General features: G+C 43.4%; 1 protein-coding gene across 16 annotated transcripts in view; it reads right to left on the reverse strand.

The window, feature by feature from the left end:
- TIAM1 (TIAM Rac1 associated GEF 1) overlaps positions 1-17,640 on the reverse strand; it is a 176,327-nt gene that overhangs the window by 16,210 nt on the left and 142,477 nt on the right. For 11 of the 16 annotated variants that reach the window (XM_048071386.2, XM_048071387.2, XM_066977986.1 and 8 more), the window contains 2 exons: positions 8,444-8,550; positions 198-377 (listed from right to left, as the gene is read on the reverse strand). In XM_048071386.2, the coding sequence (XP_047927343.2) occupies positions 198-377; positions 8,444-8,550 (287 nt within the window). Of the gene's footprint in view, positions 1-197; positions 378-3,770; positions 5,787-8,443; positions 8,551-17,640 lie in introns of those variants that run through there. The other 5 variants (XM_066977962.1, XM_066977952.1, XM_066977958.1 and 2 more) reach the window with 5 other exon arrangements.

The following is a 17,640-nucleotide window of genomic DNA, read 5'->3' on the forward strand; positions in this document are numbered from 1 at the left end:
TCAAAATGACTGAATGAACTCTGAATGCCTACTTATTTCAGAGATCTGTTTAAGTTATTATTCTAGTGACGGATTATAGAATTGGAGGTAAACTGACGAGATACATGCACAAAATAGGATTTGAAGCAGAGTAGAGACTAACAAAGTTTTCCAGAAGAAACGTTAGCAGACTGAACCGACACATTGAGATCCCTTACTTTGACATAGGTGCGCTCTGTTTCAAGAAGTTCACAGATAACCTTTCGCAGCTTATCCGCATCTGTGAGTTGTCTCATGGTGGCCAGCTGGGGTCCTGTGAATTCCTGAGGATGAGCACTTGAATCAGAAGGGTTCATTTCATGAAGACTGCGACAGAAAGCAGCAACCTGTTCTGTACTCTTTAAAAAGAAAGAGGAAAGGCTAGAGGTAATATCTTAGGCAAGAGCTAGAGGAACAATAGAGTTGAGAAGCCTTTGCAGTTACACAGTTGCAGCTTGGAGGCTTTTTAATAGTCACCGAAGTCCAGAAGCATAGACATCATTTCATACATCTGTCTACTTTATCTTTCAGTGACCCAGGACAAGGGGAAAAAAATGCACAATCCAAGTTAACTGAAGTGCTGTTCAGTAACATCCCCAGTTTCAGATAGGCATGAACTTTAATAGGCTTGTCCAGCACTTGCGACTGAAACAAACAAATGGGCCCAAGAATTGAGAACTAAAAATGACTGTGCAAACAAAACCCTCCAGCCCTCTGCCAGTTCCCTAATCTAGTTTGCAGCAGTCCTGTGAATGAATGGCTGTGTCAGTAGAGCCAAGGAGACAATGCAGAGATAGAAACCCTTTCAGCTGTTTTCAGGGTAACCAAAGCCTAAGGCTTGAAATGCAAGCTCTTTGGGAAAGTAGCTGTATTTTTGTTCTGATCTGGAAACACACCTTGCAGGGTGAAATTCCTCCCCGTAAGTCATTTTCTTTTTTCCTTTTTTCCCCAGAGCTGCTACATCTAGCTGGTTTCTTTAATGTTTAATCATCTGACTCTATATAAAGAGAATTATCCTCTCTTCACCTCCTCTTGTTAGATCTCCTACTTGCATCTTTCATTTCACTGAAAAGTTTGGAGCAGGTACAGTCTCCGGTGTCAATGACGACAGCCCCAGGCTTCTAGGGTTGCTAACGCTGCAGCGTGCCCTATCTCCTTCCCTCCCTGAGACCTGACGAGGGCACAGGAGGGAAAGGAGCTGCTTTACTCGATCACACCTCTCTAACCTTCTGTGTTTAATCCTGCCACAGTATTTTAATCCAGATTTACAGACTTCCAGCAATGCCTCTACATCCCTCCAGTCCACTCTGAAACTTCCTGAACTTACCCCAAATTATCCTGTTCAGAGGATGCAGGGGCAGAGAGGGCAGAAATGGGGACAAGTTGGGAAGAAGAAAAAAAAAAAAAAAAAGAAGGAACAAGCATACCATCACTTTACAGGTTGGAGACAGAGCCCTGTCCCCTGGGAGATGACTCCCACCAGGCAGTAGCAACAACAGCATCAGGAGCCTGAACCACTCCACATCTTCTGATGACCAGGTGCCAAAAAGGCTCCGCATTTGTTAAGCTGCACAGCCTGCTCACACACGTCTGTTTTCATCTAAGTTCACCTACAAGGCTACGCAGCCATCAAGCCTAAAAGGAACATTAACCATTTTTGTGGCAAGTAAGGGATTTCCCTCCGTAATACAGTTCCTTTCCCTAAAGGTATCTTATGGCTGTAAATGCTCACAAAAGTTTACCACCGCAAGGTGTCTTGTTATGCAAAGGATAATTTTGTCCAGGACACAACTGTAAACAATGAACTAATTGTAGCTGTCTACACAGAAATGCCTCCTGGACACAGTTTCCCAAAGGAAAAGTATTCATCTTCAGTATCCTAGATTTAAGCTCGAGTCAAGCAGAAAGGAAAAGTGTGGTAAAAAAAAAAAAGTGAATTGCAGCAGTCCATTTTTAACTAATTCAACTCTGGTAATGGAACGTGTCATTGGATTTATTAGTCAAAGTCACTCCTCCTTTTATTTCTTATAGAGGTTCCACCTATGCTTGCTGGACACTTAAGTACAAAGCATACCCAAACCTTTAGCTTCAGTTTGCACTAGATTTCAACATGTGTCATCTTGATCTCAACAGCTCCAAATCCAAAACGCACAGTAGGTTAACGCCTGGCTTCAGTGCAGCCGAAAAAGCCTGCCTGAGCTACCTGCTCTGCTGGAAAGGGACAAAGAACTGACAGTTAACAGTTGTTAATGTAAGCCTGCAGAGACCCACTATAGGCAGGATTTTCCTCAGAAACATTTAGCTTTGTTAAGAGTACCTCTTGAAAAAATACATGAGGAAGTCTTACCCAGTGGCACTTTATTTTAAGAGCCAAGGGTACAACTAAAAATAGTTACAATGTAAAAAACATGGTATGGAATCAAACTCCAAAAATAAATAAAGTGCTTGAAGCAGTTTGTGCTTGATACCCTGCAGACAGCTCACCACGCTTTTGCAGTAAGCTGCCAGGAAAGATGGGTCACCCAGAAAGAGAGAGTGCAAATCCACTTACACCATGAAACATCAGCCAAACACTAACAAGTGGCTGAAAATTGGGTGACTGTCATACAGACACTGACTCTGCCCTAGAGAGAATAGTTACACCCATAGGCCAAAAAGGAAGTCCAGAGGACTTTTAAATGCCTTATCTCCACATGTGCACACTCCACAAAATGCTCGCTGCCTTCTCCCACAGCCAGCTCCAGCTCTGGCTTCTGCCCTGCCACTCCCACGCCTCGCATCTTTGTGTATTTCCCAAGCATCATTCGTCCCGTGCTCTCCAGATGGATGAAAAAATGAAAAAGCTCAAGCACATTTACAAACCTGCTCGCTTGCTTGTTCATTGAACAAACTGTTTCATGCCCAAACATGATCCTTTCTTCCTCATATTTACTTAAAAATCAATTGCTAGACAGGAAGCAGGTGTGTATCACACCCAGTGAGGTTCAGAACAGAGCTGCTTGCTTAGAACTCCCAGACAGTATGAACAAAAGCACCTCTGTCCCCATTTTCCTAAGAAAGTGGATAGGACAGGGAAGGCCTGGAACAGAAGCAGATCCCTTTATCTCCCAGCACCACCTCTGCTTGCCGGCCACTACCGAACTGGGATTTCTCCCAAATTACAGCCTCACACTTTAGGCACGATTCTGCCAGCAGTCCCATCCAGCAACCGTAAAATGCGCCAGAGTCCTTGCATGACCGGGCTGTAAGGCAAAGTTTACCTCGCCGGTACATTAACCCCTCCTCTGCAGGGGGTTCAGCAGAGGAGCTAAGCTCACACCCTTCCCATGCAGGAGAAGCAGGTCCTTAAAGTCACCAATTAATTGTGTTAACAATGCCCACAGACAACAGTTTTGGCTGCCAGCCCTATAGCTGTGAGAGTGGACTCCGATTTCCTTTTGCGTTCCCCTTACAAACATATACAGGTGCCTGGGCATCAGACAGAATACCCTCTTCAACTGCATGCAACACCTCTGCTCCACAACAGGCAGCAGACTCGAAGCTATTGACCTCCCAGACAAAACTCAGGCAAACTGCATCTTTTCATGCACTGGCAGGGCCGCTAATGACACTGCACAATAACAAAAAGCCTCTACAGAGTACGTGCATTACAGCTCAGCCTCGAATCCACAGCCCTAAAATTAAAACAGCATGAAAACTCCTTTAGCTGCTAATTACTTCGCCCAGTCACGTCGCGCGGCAGCTCTGCTCACCAAGTACAGCATGCGGTACAACGAGTCGCCGGATCGCACAGCGCCTTCGTTCTTGACTTTACGGTTAACTCGCCACGGAGCCGACATCGCCAGGAAGGCAGGCAGTATATATTGCGGGAGCCCTCACTCCGCCTTTCCAGACTCGGCTACGAGAACAATCCCAGCTCTCCACATATTCGGCTGATCCGAAATGCCTTCCCACTCCAGGGAGATCTCCTGCGCCGCTTACTTGAGACGCGGCACAGCAGACAGCCGCGTTTTAACGAGACAGGGCAGCGACCATATTTATCCAGGCAGAGCCTCTCCTCATGTGTCATTTGCCGTGGGCCTCGTTCACTCACCACATCAGCTGGAATTAAAAGCCGGCCAGGAGCTGCAGCTGAAGATTTAACGCTGCTTTTCATAGAATCACGTAGAGGGAAACTTCAGCAGAAAGGCTGAAATGCAGCAAAGGGGAGGCGAAGGCAGCCCTGGAATATAAATGTCTCTTGCCTGTGGCTGAGCATGAGCCGATTGGCTACGAACTGCGCTGCCTAAGAATATTAAATATCTGAAGGGACAGAGGCAGAGAATTAAAAGAACTTTAAAAAGCCAGTTATGCTACTGGAAAACCTACCCCTCAAATCCCCCATTTTAATCCTTTCACGTCTATTGCAGCACACTGAAGGTCTTTGAGGCTTAATTCTGGTCTTCAATAACACTGCACAGAGAAGACGACCTATTTTCTTCAAAAAGAATACCTCTAAATGGTATGAGTGTGTACACTCACGCACACAGACCATTACAGCATGCTCCCCGAAGAAGGAGTGCTGCAGGGGTAATTAGCTTTACTTTCAAGATGCAGATGGCTCAAATTAAAAGCAAGAAGAAATGAGTGTCCTGCAGTATTGTAACTGATTACAGGTGGTATTTGGTTTTTGATTTTTAAAAGCATGCCTATCAAAGGACCATTATAAGAAAAAAAAAGAAATATATCCACAAGGACTCACCTTGTGATGTAACACAGCATGCATCTCAGCTTTTGGCAACCTGCAGCATTAAGCTCTTACACATATGCTCACTTTTCAGCATACCTCCTTTAAACCTCAATTTATTCTAAAACATTTTAAAGGCCAAAACAGGTCACCACAGAGGCAAGTAACTGTTTAAGAAGTTACTCTGCTATGAGAAGTTCCCAATATTCTAATGAACTGGTGACTGATATCATCTAGATATCATAAAAAGCCTAAAACTTGAATTCACGTGCTAGATGAAAAGAAGACTGAAGAGGTGGCAGAGAGCACACTTTCCTCTCCCCCATTATTCTCTCCCAGCTCTCTTCTATTCATCCCTGGCTCCCACATGAAATGGAGGGAGAGGAAAAGTGAGGAGCCCATCCCAGAGAAGAAGCACTGGGTGTACAATTCAGGCCACCACCGGTTGCAGCACCTAAAGGAACAAAAAAGTTGCACCCAGAAAGCATACATGCTCGCTAGTGTTTACGAAGATTTCAACCCAAGAGATACCACACATAAGAGTGCTGGTTGATTCAGGAAAGGCATCGTGAAATTAGACAGGAAGGAAGTTCAGAGAAAAACAGCTGTCCCACGCCACTGCACTGCAAATGCCTCAACCCACCTTGGAAATTGGATTCTACTATTTTAAACCACTTTAAAGTAATCTTATTTTTGCTTATTATTATAATGGTTCCTTTGAGGATATCGAAGAAGTAATTTCTGTGTTATCAGGTCTTTAGGATACACAGAAGATATGATTTTCAGAAAAGGGGGGAATCCTCAAAGCTACTGGCATACCCTCCAAATCCATCACTACCATCAACAGCTTGGAGGCTTCTGCAGATTATGAAACAAATGCACCACTACTAAGCAAACACACACCCACAGGCACACATGCTGAGCTGGGGGGAAGGGAAAGAGACAGCTGGAAGGGAAGAGGAGGAAGAGATGAGCCACACTGAAGTACCTCCTGTATTACCCAGCTATGTATCACCTACATGACAAAATTACAGGTAGAAGGCAGAAGGGATCCAAGTCCAGCTTTTGGTAGGATTTCACATAGCTTACCTTCATAACAAGCCTACCCAGTGCGTGCTACAAGAACGCATGAAGGACAGCCGCAGCGCTACGTTCCTCTCCTTTTCCCATCAATTATTAACTCTCATCTAGAATCACTTTGCTGGCTGGCGAGCTGGGAAATTTCCTTGGAGGAGCTGGGAGCTCTCCTCCTCAGCAGCGTGCTGCGGACATCAGCAGACTGCCACAGAGTGATGATCTTTGCAGGATTAAGCCCTGTCTCTGAATCATGCTGTTGCACAACCCAAATGCTATTTTCTGATCTTCAGCTGCTAATGCTGCATCTGCACTGAAAGATGGGGAACTTTGCATCTAGCTAGGAGGCTCCAGCGTAGCTCTACTGGATTTCCTCTGCTGCCCAGCGGTGATTGGGTAAGAGTGCTCCTGCTTAGCTTTTGCCAAGATGGACAGTAAATAAACACGTGAAACAATCAGTAAGTCCTCTTCAGCATCTGAGGAAGACTGGAAGTTGTGGTGGAAATGGTGATACAAGGAGCATGCCCCTTCTGGTGACTTGAGGGCAGCGTTTCACTTCCCGTGTACAAAAATAACCCGCGTAAAACAGCGCTGAGGACATCAACTTAATCTGCTCCATAATCCTACGAGCATGGAAAGGTGCAGCAATGCATGAACTGCAAAACACCTTTGTCGTTGTCCTCATGGTACCGGCCAGGTGGTGATTTTCCATGGAGGAAAATGCATTGCAGACTCCTCACTCCCCGCGCAGATCGGCTTTCCCAGGCACACACAAAGCAAAAGGATTAGGAAAACCCTTCCATGCTTTTAGCTCTTTTCAGTTAGGTGTCCCTTTTTTTTTGTTGTTCGTTTGTTTTTCTCTATTGTTGCTGTATTTAAAAATTAGTATTCGAAGCAGTAATAGTGCTCTCTACCATTGCCCTCTACTATTTACTGGATTTCTCAATAGGCTTAGCAAAATAATTTGGGGATTTCTATAGCTTTAGTTCAAGAAAAATCAGAAAAAAAGCCCATGTAGTACAGAGTACTTCTACATGGGAAGTAAAATGCCTCACTCCTACCTATATCACATAAACAACACAAAATACCCTTCTGAGTTTTAAAATGAAATACACACAAACATTTTTATTTACAGAAAGGCAGATTTTCTCTCATTGGAAGGTAAGACTCGTTAGAGTTTGGACTTACTCTTCCATTGTATGAATATTAAGTATTAGAGCTGCTAACGCACGTTTCTCAGTTTAACTAAATCTGCTGAGCCGCAAGGCTAATCATGTAATCCTTAGGTCTCGCTTTAGGCAGTTACAGCTCTGAAGATCCAGGAGGCAAGATGCAATATGGAGCCCCCCAACCTGTCACAGTTCAGAAATAGAAAGCTACAGAAAACACAGCATGAACATTTATTCCCCAAGTAGCTATGTGTTATGCTCAGTGCTCTTCCCCAGCCTCAGTGCTTAACAGAAGAGAGTCTTTTCAGCGCACATGAAAATCCCACACCCTTACAGTTAAAAATAGAGAAGTATCAACAAACACTTCCACTTACTCAAGAAGAAATTCTCTGTACTTACAAGAAAAAGTTCTGCAGTAAAGCCTGGAAGCAAAACATCAGAACAAACCCTTTCTCCACATGCAACCTCTGCATATATTTCATGCACAGGAATGTTCTCTGTTATCTGACTTCCACTCCCCGGCTATCAGAGGCAAAACTACAGGCTAGCATGACATCAGAGGTCAGGAAACAAGAGGCCGGGGTCTTTTCCTTTTCCTACAATGAGTAAGCAGAAGAGTACAGGGACCAATTCAGGACTCACTATAACATACTGTAGCTAAAACAAGAAAACACTAAGAAAAAATGCATCTGCACATGAACAAAAACTGAGTGAGATCTCATACTCATTAGATCAGGATTTCTGTGGAAAATTAGCTGGAAAATCTCACCATCACTTATGCATGAAATACATAAAAACAATCATTGCCTTTAAAATAATCTCACTTGTTTCTGCCTCAAAAGCCACTAATCATCACAGATAACATTGGAGATAACTCCCCAACACCAGCCTAGAGCAAACTACCAACTGCTGTGAAACCCACCCCTTAATAGATAGCAATTAACAAACCATTTGCACAACCTCTTAGCTATAATTGGATAGTTTTGCTTCAATTTAAGGTAGATTGGCTATAATTAGTCTGCATTTAAAAACTAGCATATGCACTATGCTATTGATTTAAGGAAATATTGTTTAACTTACATTCCTCCCATGCCTAGAAATCAAGAAAGAATAAGAAATCATAATAATCCATTTGATTTTCTGGTTCAGCTGACCTGCTCTGGAGAAGAAGATGATAAACCATCCCATTTAGAAAATATGTGGGAATATTGTCACAAGATAGTGAAGATACGAACCGTCCTCAGTAGAAGGGTACAAGTCCTGCTCAAGAGATGGTGATGTGCCATAATCAAAGATGTAATGTGTTGCATTCAGTATCATCTGTAAACACCTTAAAAGTAAGATTCACGTTTTCCCAGGAAAGATGTTCTAATCAGGTGCAGCTGGGAAGCCAGCACATCAGCTGTGAGCTTGGTGTGCTTTCACTCCTTGGCATGTGAAAATGAAAATTTCTCACCTTGCTCATCTTATCAGCCTCATCAGATGATTCCAAGTCTTGCGCTTCTGCCTCCTCTGGAGCCGTCTCAACGGAGCTGTCTGGGTCACCACAAAGCGAGTGCCCTGCTGAAATTGAGATGTGTGTGAAAAGCCAACCGTAATTTCCAAAATTTCAAAAAGCTGTGGGCAGCAAGTATTGAGTTCCCATGGATGGCCAGGCCCCATCCTGCATGCAAGCACATGCTGAATATATGCCAGAAGCACTCAATGACTTGGCAGGACTGCCTTGTTTTGCAACAGGGACCACGTTCAACTACAGGTGTAAAAATAAACAGGTTATGGCCAGACAACACTATTTAGTTGGAAATTACAAAAGCTGATTCAGAGATAAGGCTAAAATGCCATGCTGAAATTCTTGCATTTATTTTTAAGTTCCTTGCTGGCAAGGAATTGCCTGCCTTTATACTTGACTGGTTTTAAATGGAAATTCCAGTAGGTGAATGAGTGGGCAGTGCCAAGGAGAAAGCCTTGGTCAGCCCTTCCTCTGAGCAAGCTGAACGTAATGCTTTTAAGTTGAGTGCAGTTTTGGCCTAATACACCTGCTACTGAGTTTCAATGCTGATTTTTTAGGAAACAAAACCTGCTTTAGAAGTTGTTAGATGTCTGTCACATTAACTGAAAACTAAATTTTATTTTCACCAGTACGTGGCAGGAACTGCGTACACCTGTGCCTTAACACTCTTCTGGAGAGTATGTTCTTGACATTGCAACTTTTTGTAAGTAAATGATGGATTACCTGCAAGAGGCAAAGGAATGAACAGAACTAATCCCAACCTCAGAGGTCTGTGTGCAAGTAACTTTTTTTTTTTTTCCAGGATCTCATTCTCTGACTTAAATAACTATAAGAAGCAGTATTACTATACCTTAGCCAGCCTTCACAGAAAGCAGACTTCACATACACTCAGCTTCTAACTATCACATTATAATGAACACTGATGAAATGAACTCTGCTAGGAAACTCCTGCATGCCTGGGTTGAGCTTCAAGCGAGCATAGAGACTTTCCAGAAGCTGAGTCCAGATGCTAATTCCTTTCAACTTTCCTCCCTCCTCCCCCCAGTCCCGTAAGGAAAAGTTTTTACAGCAGTGTCACTCCTGGGGTGGATTGGGAAGGGTGTTTTCTGGGTACCCTTCCCTGCCTGCATCCTGCCACACAAAAAAGACAGTGAATGTTCCACCAGGGATTATACTTTTTATGCCATTCTGTTTATTCTTCACATAATGCAGAAAAACATAATCAAAATTCAATGGATGCAGCAACACAGAATATCCCTGCTTTTTTAGAAACCAAGACTGAACTATATTAGTGTTTTGTTGTTTTGTTTTGTTTTGTTTTCTGGAGAGGTTGTTGCCAGCATGTAACATTTAAACATTTTGGTGGAAAACTAACTCTTTTCTGTAACAGAACAGATTTTTTTTGCAAACTTGTTTTGTTTTGTTTTGCTAGCCTTATAAACAGAAGCATCCCGATAGCACACTATCTTGTTGACAGAGCCCACTGGTCCTACAGCCATCCTTTCCAATTCAGTCCTAGGTTGAAACACGAACTTTTTACAAGGAATAACAGTAATTTAGCACATCAGATGCAGCACCATTTCTGTGTTAGTCCCATGCTGACTCTCACGTTCCTTGCTATTTTCAACTAGACATTTCAATTTAGGTAAGTCATGTAAATTTGTCTGTAAGGAACATTTGGCTAAATAGCAATGCTGGAAGTAAAAAGGCCACAGTGACAATAACACACATCTGTTACACTGATAAATTGCAGTTAAACATGGTGTGATTTGGCCAAAAAGGCTAGAGTAGCATGGATGGTCAATTTATTCAGCTAAAATGGCAAGCTGCTGTAAAGATTTAAAAAAGAAACTCATTAACTACGTCTAGTATGTTTGCTTATATTTGTACTGGTCTGAAATATGTTTCATGAAATAGAAACAATACTCTTTATAAGTTTCCTAATTGAATAAGGAGATTAAATTCTGCTGCCTCTTTGCCGCAATTGCGAAGCCACTGATCTTCTTTCATAGTTTTTATGTTAACACATAACATTGGCTCAAGAACACGTCCTAGATAAGGTTCTCTACATGAAGTCTGAGGGCAGTGATCCAGGTCTGGGTTCTTTAGTTTTTGCAAGCTTCCAACCACCATTACAAAAAAAAAAAAAAAAATATATATATATATATATAAAAGCATGATTGTACAAGATTTCCACTTTAATAGGTCTGAAAATTCAGAAAAATTGGAATGCAGAAATTCAGATATAAATTCAGAAAATATTCTGCATACTGGGATGGATCTAAATTGGACATCAAATAGAATGAAAACAACATAAAAGGCAGTTCATAATTGAGCTTTCCGAAGACATGACTCTCTTCTGAAAAGATAAGGCTTACCTTTTAAAAAGATGTGCATGTTTGTGCACCCAGGGAATGTTTGGCAAAACAAAATCTATTCAAAGAAGTGTTTTGTCTGTAAGAAGTTAAGTTTTCTGAGCCTTGCCCTTATTTTATGAACTTGGACTGTCATTTTTTTGGTGTCTCTACTAACGTGTAAAAAAAATTCTTAAATGCCTTATGCTATCCATTAAAAAACAAGAGTAAAATGTGCTATGTGTCATAATTTGGTTTGGGCAGTCCGTGCTTACTGCAATTAATTTTCCATTATAAGTTGCATGAAATACATCCTACAGCTGTTTCTCATCCCCAAGCCAAGGCAAATAATGTTTGTTAGGGGGGTTGGGGTTTTGCTTTTAAGCTATCACTTTTTCTTTTCCTGTATATTAAAACACCACTTAATCTGTTTCCTGCAGTATAAACACTTCTACCCAGTAGACAGCAATCTTTCACTTACGTCTTAATGAGCAGTCACACAGTGCATGTGTTTAGGGTATTTCTAACGTCTTAAGCTGCCAAAGCCGATGTCAACTTTAGCAGTTTTATCTGCTGCTTGTTAAAACACAGGCAATCAGTTCAATAATGCTGCACGTTCCCGCAACAGCCTTTTAATATCTTCCAGTTACTGTCCCATTTCTGTCAGGTTCATTACATCGTTTTATTTTTGCCCTGCAAATCTTTATTTAGCTCTGCGAGGAGCTCCGAGGAGAATGTGCTCATTTCCTTCCGTAGCACCTGAATGCTGCCCAACGGCTACCATTTGTTAGGGACAATAACTTGTGGGCTTCACTTGACATTAAGGAATTGGAAAGGGAAATCCAAAAAGCAGCAGCAGGAAAAAGGGGGTCAAATCCATGTGGCCACAAGCACAGATGGAGGTCACAGGAGCACCCAGGTTGCCTTGGCAGTGTAATATCCGTGACATTATGACTCATGCCCATTAAATAACTTCAACTTATGGCTTGAACTAACAAAATAAAAGGAAGTCTTATATCACCAGACCAAAGGTGCTGGGGCTTGAATGCCTGGAGAATCATGTAAAGCTTAAGTACCACACCAACAGTTGGCTACAATTTTCCATGGCTGCTGCTTCCCCTGTGCAGGGTTGCTATCGCCTGAGATTTTAATGAGAATTGCACAATATTTGGTACTGCTCTTAAAACCGGGTTCTTGGTGCCAGATGATATTTTTTTTTTTAGTGCAATGGAAATAAATATTCCTAGCCAAGCTTTCTCAGCTGTGGTGCAAAGCTCAGAAGCATTTATCCTACTAACACAAGAAGCAGAATACAGATCAGAAAACCCTCCATGTTCGTAATTTTTGTATCTCGATGCTTTATTCCTGCATATGTGGAACGGGCAATACTGAATTTAGTCCCTTTAGTGGAAGCAACAGGGAGGTGTTAGCAAGGCCAGCCATCTGCCAGCATGTTATGTTCTGCGGGCCAGAAGCAACAACAGGCTGAGATGGCTGAAAGCTTTGGCTTGTAACTTCTAGGGTGCCTCTATCTCTCAGGCAGGGTGCTTTACACATCTCAGCTCCCTACACAACACCTTGTATGTCTCATGGGTAAGGTAGTGGGAAGGCAACAGGGAAGCAGCTAATGCTGGGTGGTCAGCCAGGAGGGCAGCGCTGGCTCTAGCCCAGCCCTGTACTGGGTCTCCCACTGGGATTGTGCCACAAAGGGATCCCACTTCCATGTTCAGGTTGGGGTAAAACTGGGGTGCAGAGTATCTCAGGATAAACCAGTACCATGCATGCTCAAAGCACAAGGTACCTGCTTTAAACAAAGGGGAACTTTGAAGTCAAAAAGGGAGTCACCCAGTGAGCAAGGGTATGGCTTCATAAGCATTTCTTCCAGCCTGGCCATGCCCTATTTATTCTTCTCTTCTCTTGTCCCCTTGCACCCAAGTTATGCTGACACAGCTGTCCATGCAGCCAGACAATAAGATGAATGGGAATAAACATTATTCATTTATTTCTTTTTGCTGGCTTCCCTAACCTAGTTCATCGCAGGGCCACACAGGCCTTTCCTACGGGAGGAGAGCCTTGAGCCCTGATGAGGACTGCTGAAATTAAGCTTGTAATTAACCTGCCGCCTTCAGCAGCACCAAGACAGCACTGAATGGGACGTTTCTAGATCGTATTTCTGGAGTTAACCAAACTGAGGGGCCTACGTCCCCTGACGAAGATGTCCTCCAGCAAATCAGGTGGCGGAGGGGATGCGGGAGAGCCAGCAGAACAGGCTGCAGACCCGTGCACAGCCACTGTGGGATCTCAGCCGGTATTGCCACAAGAGGCGAGTCTGTGGGGCAGTGCCTGTGGCCCAGAGAGACGGAGGCAGAGATCTGTCACCTCTGCAGTCAGCCAGCAAGTGTCAGGGGCTGGAGAGCTCGGCCCCATGTCCTTCCCTGCCCACCTGCGACTGCTCCCTATAAAAGGCGCGTTGTCCTCCTCTGTACTCCTTTCACCGATGAAACTCAGCGGTACTGCAGGAAAAAATACAGTGATTCCTTATTTCCTTTCGGCAGGAAATAAGGGGTGACCCCATCCAAGCTGAGATGGCAGGTGAAATACGGATTAGGCAGAACACGACTACCCACTCTGAGTCCCAGCCAAGAGGCTTGGGCATCTGTGCTCCTGCAAGATGTGCTGTGGAGGTTTCAGTGGCCAAAGTGCTTTCACGGGGCTCATGTCTGACTTTTTAGAAGAATTATGGTTAGCTTTGAAACGCTGAAACATAAAAGAAGGAAACATTATTTTTTACATTGGGGTGTTCTGTCCCACTGGGAAATCCCATAATGTTGATAACCTCTGCAAAGATTCATAAAGCTGTGTTACAGCTACCCCAGTCAACTGAGTGACCAAAGAACGCTACAGGAACAACTGGAAAAATCTGCCTTTTCTGGAAAGCTACAGAAACAAGACCTGTAAGTCTCCTATCTTTCTGCCAGAACTCTATTGCTTCCCTTTCCATTTCAATTAGATAATAAATTGCTCAAACGTAGAAAAATCTATGCTGAATGTTACTCAATTCAATCACTCTTTTTAGGGAAAATGCAGATTCAATGAAACTTTCCCTGCATCAGTCACTTTTCTCCCTCCTCAGTTCAGGAACCTGGTCAAATAAATACTTGCACCATGCTTTGTTGCCTGTTTCAAATGAACAGGAATATTCACAGACAGAGAAACGAGGCATGTGCTCAGGGTCCCTGGGAGCCAGGGGCACTGCAATTACAGAACGCAGCCATTCCTTCCACACTTACCGAGTTTCAGTCTCTGGTTCACGAAGCCAGCAGAGGGAGTGGCAACACAGCAAGAATATTAAGATTACAAACCCTGCTACTAATGAAGCAGGCATGCTTACTGCAGCTAACATGGGAAGACTCCAAAACCCAAAGCTGCAATCCAAAAACTAATGTGCTAACAGCCACACCACTTATTTCAACAGCAGCTCAGGTAAACTTCAGAAAAGCCAGGAATTAGCCCTCCAAATACAATTCTGGCTGAGGCAACTTCCATTAGCTTTTGCTTTTAAAAACCTCATCTTGTGACAACAGTTCTGCACATCTCTGCTTAATTATATGCCACAGCCTCAATTGCTGCTGCAGTAAATGCTGCTGGAATTGTTATCAAGTACTGAATGATAACAGTATTTTTTGAACATGCTACAAAAGATATGAAATTAGTTGCTGCCTCAGGAAAATAACCCAGAAGAAATTAAGGTTACTGTTAGTCTCAGCTTGTTCTGAAATCCAAATTACTTAGCCTAAGGGTAACTGCGACAGGACCAGGATGGAATGAGAAACAACAGCAATTCTTAGAGTGCAATGCGAGTTTGTTTCATGTTTATGCCATATTCTTCACAGCACGTGTTAACTTTAGCCTCTAGTTCTCCTCCTTTTGAACAACAAAATAATAGACTCCTTAAAAACATCGAGCTGCTTCACATCTAGAAGATTAATATACTCATTCAAAACAGGGAAATGCTTTCTTTTTTTATCAGCTACATTCAGCACAATGATTTATTTGGCTGTTGATTACCCCTGCAGAGTTATCCCTCACACTAGAGGTCTCCAAAATACTGAACTATACAAGGCCTAACCCTCAGAAACTCTACCCCAGAGTGAAAAAGGTAGTTAATAGTGGGGAGACCACAAACAAATACGGGTAATACTCCCCCCCCCTCCCTTTCCCAGATCTCAAAGCCCCCCTAATAGCAAAATATCTCCTTTATGCTTAACTGATCTTAGGGAGATGTGACCCTCTGTTTCCAGCTTTCAACCTCTCATTCCCTGGACTGAGTGGAGCAGACTGTGGAGACGAAGCACTCCTCACGGGAAGGGGACAGAGCTCTCACTGAGCCCTTCAGGCAGTAAGGAAAACAGGTTGCGGGGCTCCAGACAGAATCAGAGCTATTCCTCCTCAACTGGATTTATGCAGGCTGCGTTAGGAGGGAAGACTGATAGCCAGGAAAATATAGATGAAAGGAAGAAAACTCTGCAAGCCTGACATGGAGCAAATTCCTAGGGGAAAGTATACATCATATCCAAGATGGTATTTTTTACATCAATTAGAGACCTAAAATCCAAGGTCATCTCAAGAACAGCCTGTTAAGAAATAACACAAAGAAGTAACAGCTGCCACAGAGCTGATTTTCAGGCTGTAGCCCAAACCTCTCCGTATACAAGGTAGTTGTAGAAAATGAAGCAGCTGTAAGTCACACCGTATTTAACAACCACACTGGCAGGCACTTCATGGAGGTCAGCTCCCCGAAACATGGTGCAGGCTTTGCTCATGGAAGACCTCCCACGGAGTAACAAGGCATGACCAAAGCCTCCTTAAAAACAACTAAAAAAAATGTGACACAGTATTTTCTGTTGAAAAGATGCAATATGGTATGCCTCACACAAAAGCTCTGCCCTTTGCTGACTTCACGGGTTATGAAGAATTGCAATAGTGAAGGAGATGACAGGACATCAGCGAGATCGGTCAACCAGACCATGAGTTTCTGGAAAATGGATGGGTCTATAGGTGATTTATACCTGCTGGCATTCTGGCCCGGTAATGCTTCACTCCCCTGCTGAAACAGAGGCTGTACCAGCTCAGAACTGAAGAAAAAATCTGCGTGCTCAAAATAAGACATAGAATAGAAACAACTGAGCTGATTTGCCTAGCCAGCCGAACTGCCAGTAATCAACAAGGATACAAATGGGTCAGTGGGTATTTCACACTTGACTGCCCTCTACAAGGAGCTGCAGAGCGGAGACCAAAAACCTTCGATGCAGTTACGGCCCCCCCAAATCAAAGCATGTCCCCCTTTTTAAAATTTCACATGGATCCAGTTTGGGGTAAAAGAAAAACTGAAAAAGCACAGAGCCAGAAGAACAAAGGCTTCAGTACAACATTGTGTTCTATTAAAATCTAAGTAGAGAGAAATTGATGGAGAAGATCAAAACACCTGCCTCCAAATCGCAAAGCTGGATGCAGATTGTTGCTTTCACTCCCACCTCGGGGTAAGTCATTCCAAATTAGAGCACTGGCGTTGTTTAGCTTTAAACACTGTCTTAATGTCGTTCTTCAGAGGCATATTTCATATGGCAATTACAGGCACTTTCAGAAGCTGCCATAAACACCTGCACATTTGCTGATGAGCTATTTCGCTGCTTCGTTTGGTTAAGCAAGCATTCCTACCCCTTTGAGGAGTGATGAAGGCAATTGCCACCTTATTCGCTGCACTTTGAAGAAAAGTAAATGTCAGGACAGCTCTAGCTTCTTTCCGCCTGTCGCGTGAATGAAAAACCAAAGGAACTGGCTGCAGCACACCACAAGTAGTAGTGGACAGCTGTGCCAAGAGAAACCTGAACAGAGAAGGAAGCCCTGAAGTTGAGCCCCAGTCCTGGGAGCTACTGAAGATGCAGGTACTCTGGTGCAGCAGGGAGTTCACAGGCTCTCCGCAGGACATGGAAAAACAAGCAGACCTTCCACACCGCTGAGTTAAATACAAAAACCTGACTTGGGAAAAGATTCCAGAAGATCACAGATCATACCTGAACTGAGTGCAGCACAAAGGAAGCAGTACCTACAAAGCAGCAGAGGCAGGTGGGCTCGTTTTGCTGAGGTGTGTTCATCAGTCACGTCCTGTCTTCACTTCACATGGTACCCACACAGTGCTGCTACTGGACAATATGAAAAGGTTCTGCAGGTTCTGCAGATGCAATTGGCAAAGCATGCACTGACTCTCAGCAAGGAAAAGGACTCCTCCGTGACCTAAATATTCAAAATAAGGATGTAGAGCACTGACAGAGGCAGGGAAGCTGCTTATTGAGACCAGCTCTAGAGGCCCTGTGTTACAAAGTGTGACTGCTCTGGCTTTGAAATCACCACGTTGCATAAATATGGAAGTCTCAGATCCCAATTTTTTGCACCTAGGGCAGACACTCCAAGGGGAAAGAGTACTCTGCAGGGGTTTCACGGGAAAAGCACAGGCAAAGACAGAAGGATGGGGTCCATGATGAACTGGTGTTACATAGGAAATGGGGACATCTTGTGGCCAGCTATCAATGTTTACAACATGAGCTTAATAGTAGATTTTTCAGCACAGAAGCCTAACTTGGAAAAGTTCGATGAAAATTAAAAAGGAAGAATGTCCTTCATAAATGTTTAATTTTAACTGCTTTGGGGAGTTTATTTCACATCTTACATGAGGCTGCTTTTATCAATATCCTCAGAGGTATTTGCAAAAAGCTGATTTTAAGCCTTCTT

Source organism: Anser cygnoides, chromosome 1, assembly GCF_040182565.1.
Source record: "Anser cygnoides isolate HZ-2024a breed goose chromosome 1, Taihu_goose_T2T_genome, whole genome shotgun sequence".
Classification (NCBI taxonomy): domain Eukaryota; kingdom Metazoa; phylum Chordata; class Aves; order Anseriformes; family Anatidae; genus Anser; species Anser cygnoides.